The following is a 2944-nucleotide window of genomic DNA, read 5'->3' as shown; positions in this document are numbered from 1 at the left end:
TTGCGTTTTTAGGTTACTGAAATCACAATCTTCCACAATGCTCCTCTTTCTCTTATGGCCCACATTGCCGTCTGGGGAAATGAGGCTGAGAATACAATGATCCCTCTCTGTTCCTCTGTGTAAAAGCACTGGTTCCATCACTGTGATGTAAAAACCAGGACTGCGCACCCCTGCACTCCCTGACATCTAGTGATGTGGGATCCTGGTGTAGACCTGAGTAAAGTTCAACTCTGTTTCCCCTGCATGTTAGACTGAATAGCCCCAGCCAAGGAATGGTGCCACGCTCAAAACCCACTTCACTTTCTTTGTTTGGTGAAAAAAATCAAACTCAATCATTCAGCCTAAAGCTCCTCACCCCTTGAGCCATGTATGTCTGTCAGACATTTCCTGTAGAGTCTCAATCTCCATGAATAGATCAGTTACAGAAACCCCACTTGTCTTGACAAATCTTTCGTGAAAAGCAGCGTGGCGTGATGTTTCGTTGTCCTATCGCCCTGCACCAATTAAAGGGCTTTTTTCCCCTGAATGAAACTGGCTGCGGCCCTTCCACTTGGCTGAGATCCATGAACCCCCTGCCTCCCAACCCCCTCCCGCCTTTGATTCCCCAAACGAAGCGAACGGGTTTCCAGTGTTTACATACGGCCCGTGTCAGTCACAGGAGCCCCTTCTCCGCGTGGCTGGATTGATTGCTGAAATAATAAAACTCCTCAGGGTCTGCAGCTCTGAGAGTCTGCAGCTTCCAGCCTCTCTGTTTCCTGCTCCGTGGGACACATGTGGAATATTTCCAAATAAGCGGCTCCATAATCTTAAAGCATGTTCTGTTTCACTTTAAATGCATTTTTACCTGGTGAGCCGGCCGCTCTCTGTGTCATGCACTGGCCCAGTGGCCTAATGCTTAAAGCTTTTCCTGCTCTATTCTCATTCTATCATTCTTTAGATTCTCCATTTTAACACAGTTTACATAATTATACCTTACACTATGCACCAATAAACTGCTGTTCTGGAATAAATTAACTATCTCGCTGGACGCTGGTGGAAAGACCAGCCTGTACCAGGTGAATTGCTTTCTGTGACTGTTTTTTTTACATGAGACTAGTCCTGGCATCAATAGTGAATGGAGCATTTATGCGTTAGGCCAGCTTATATAATGTTGGGTGAGCGTTTAAACGCAGTGCTTAGGATGTATACAGCACCTTTACACCCCCCCCCCCCCTCCCCCTCCCCCTCCCCCCCCTGCAGGAGGGGCCAGGCTCAGCCCTGAATGCCCTCTTTGTCCCCGGGGCCCATAAGTACGAGCGGGGCCCTCACCCCCAGCCCGTACAGGCAGGGAGACTCCGCCATTACCACCGCAGTAACCATGGCGATCGCGCTGCGCACCCCGCTGATCCTCGCCTGCTGCCTGTGGGCGGCGGCCGCTCAGAACGACAGCGCTAAGAAGAGCGTGTGGGACGACCCGGTGCGCTTCAGCTCCAAAGCCAAGGACGCCTGCATGATGCACGTGTCAGGCCAGGGAGACTTCACCAAGCTGCGCATCTCCTGCCGCAGCCAGGCCAGGTCCTACTACTGCGACTACCAGGGCAAGCCCAACTTCTGCCGCGCATACAGCACCAACCCGCGCCACTACTTCACCCAGATCATGTGGGAGCTGCGCAAGCTGCCCCAGGCCTGCCAGGGGCCCAAGGTGCTGAGGGCCACCATGTGTAAGAAGGCTCCTGAGGAGGCCCAGATGGTGTTCGTCAGCGCCTGGCCCAAACCTACCGCTGCCAAGACCCCGGCGAAGATCACCTACGAGAAGACGCCCCAGCAAGCCAAACCCGCCACCACCCCCAAGCACATCACCCCGAAACCTGCCGCCCCGAAACCCGTCACCCCCAAACCCGCAGACAAAAAGCCCCAGCCCGCCAAGCCAGCGGCCAAGGCCCCCCAGCCCAGGAAGACCACGCCCAAGCCCACCAAGGGCTCGACCACGCCCAAACCCACAGAGCCGACCGGGGAGAGCCGCGCCGTCAAGATGGCGCAGGAGTACTGCTGGAAGTCCATGCAGGGGGTCTGCACCTACTTCATCAGCTGGTTCCAACGCTAATAACCAGGTGAGCAACATTTAAACAGGTACGTTAGCCTTCCACACCTATACAGCTGAGCTACATTTAACCAACTATGCCAGCCTTCTGCAATTAACCAGCTGAGTTAGCCTTCTGCAATTAACCAGCTGAGCTAACCTTCTGTAATTAACCAGGTGAGCTAACCTTCTGCAATTAACCAGCTGAGCTACCCTTCTGCAATTAACCAGCTGAGCTAGCCTTCTGTCGGCATCCGCAAGTCAGTGTTCGTCAAGAGCTAGAAAACGTGCACTTCAGACAAGCTAAGTGTAGCCCTACTATGATACAGCAGTCCTGTTTTATATGGAGGTGAACAAAAGTGTGCCTTATATGTAATTCTGTCATTATGAAATTCTGTTCAGTTTATTTAGCTTTTATCATTGATTAACCATACCCATTGATTTGTTTGGTATTCTACTGAACAGCATTTTGATGCTAAAGAATGTTTTCTGTTTTGTAGGTTTAAAGAAGACTTTATAAGTCACAGCTGTGGTCAGTACATGCACTTGTGCCTTAACTATGGGGAGGAAGGGATCCGGAGACCATCTGCTGATTAGTTTCAGATTTCTCGATTTGCAGTCAATAAACTTCTCAACAGTTCTCTATATTGTATGATGCTGTTATATGTTTGATCACCATTTCTCTGGAATTCTGTTTTTATATACTGTATGTATAGCGTGTAAATTAAGATATTGGCTTTTGAGTAAATGGTATTTGAAAAAATACATTGCAAACACAGTGTGTTAGGGGTATCGGATTAAATTTGCCTGGCTTGTTTGGACAGTTTTGATATTGCTTCAGAGCGATCATCGCTCCATAGACAGTCTGTACATCTCTGCAGTAAC

The 2944-nt window shown here is 50.0% G+C and overlaps 1 protein-coding gene across 1 annotated transcript; it reads left to right on the top strand.

Moving 5' to 3' along the window:
• The first annotated feature begins 1261 nt into the window (after positions 1-1261).
• LOC133131498 (fibroblast growth factor-binding protein 2-like) lies at positions 1262-2083 on the top strand. Its single transcript, XM_061246881.1, has one exon. The coding sequence runs from the start codon at positions 1262-1264 to the stop codon at positions 2081-2083; it is 822 nt and encodes a 273-aa protein (XP_061102865.1).
• Positions 2084-2944: the final 861 nt, after the last annotated feature.

This window comes from Conger conger, chromosome 6, assembly GCF_963514075.1.
Source record: "Conger conger chromosome 6, fConCon1.1, whole genome shotgun sequence".
Classification (NCBI taxonomy): domain Eukaryota; kingdom Metazoa; phylum Chordata; class Actinopteri; order Anguilliformes; family Congridae; genus Conger; species Conger conger.
Note: the sequence above shows the minus strand (reverse complement) of the source record. Positions and strands in the feature narration are given on the sequence as shown.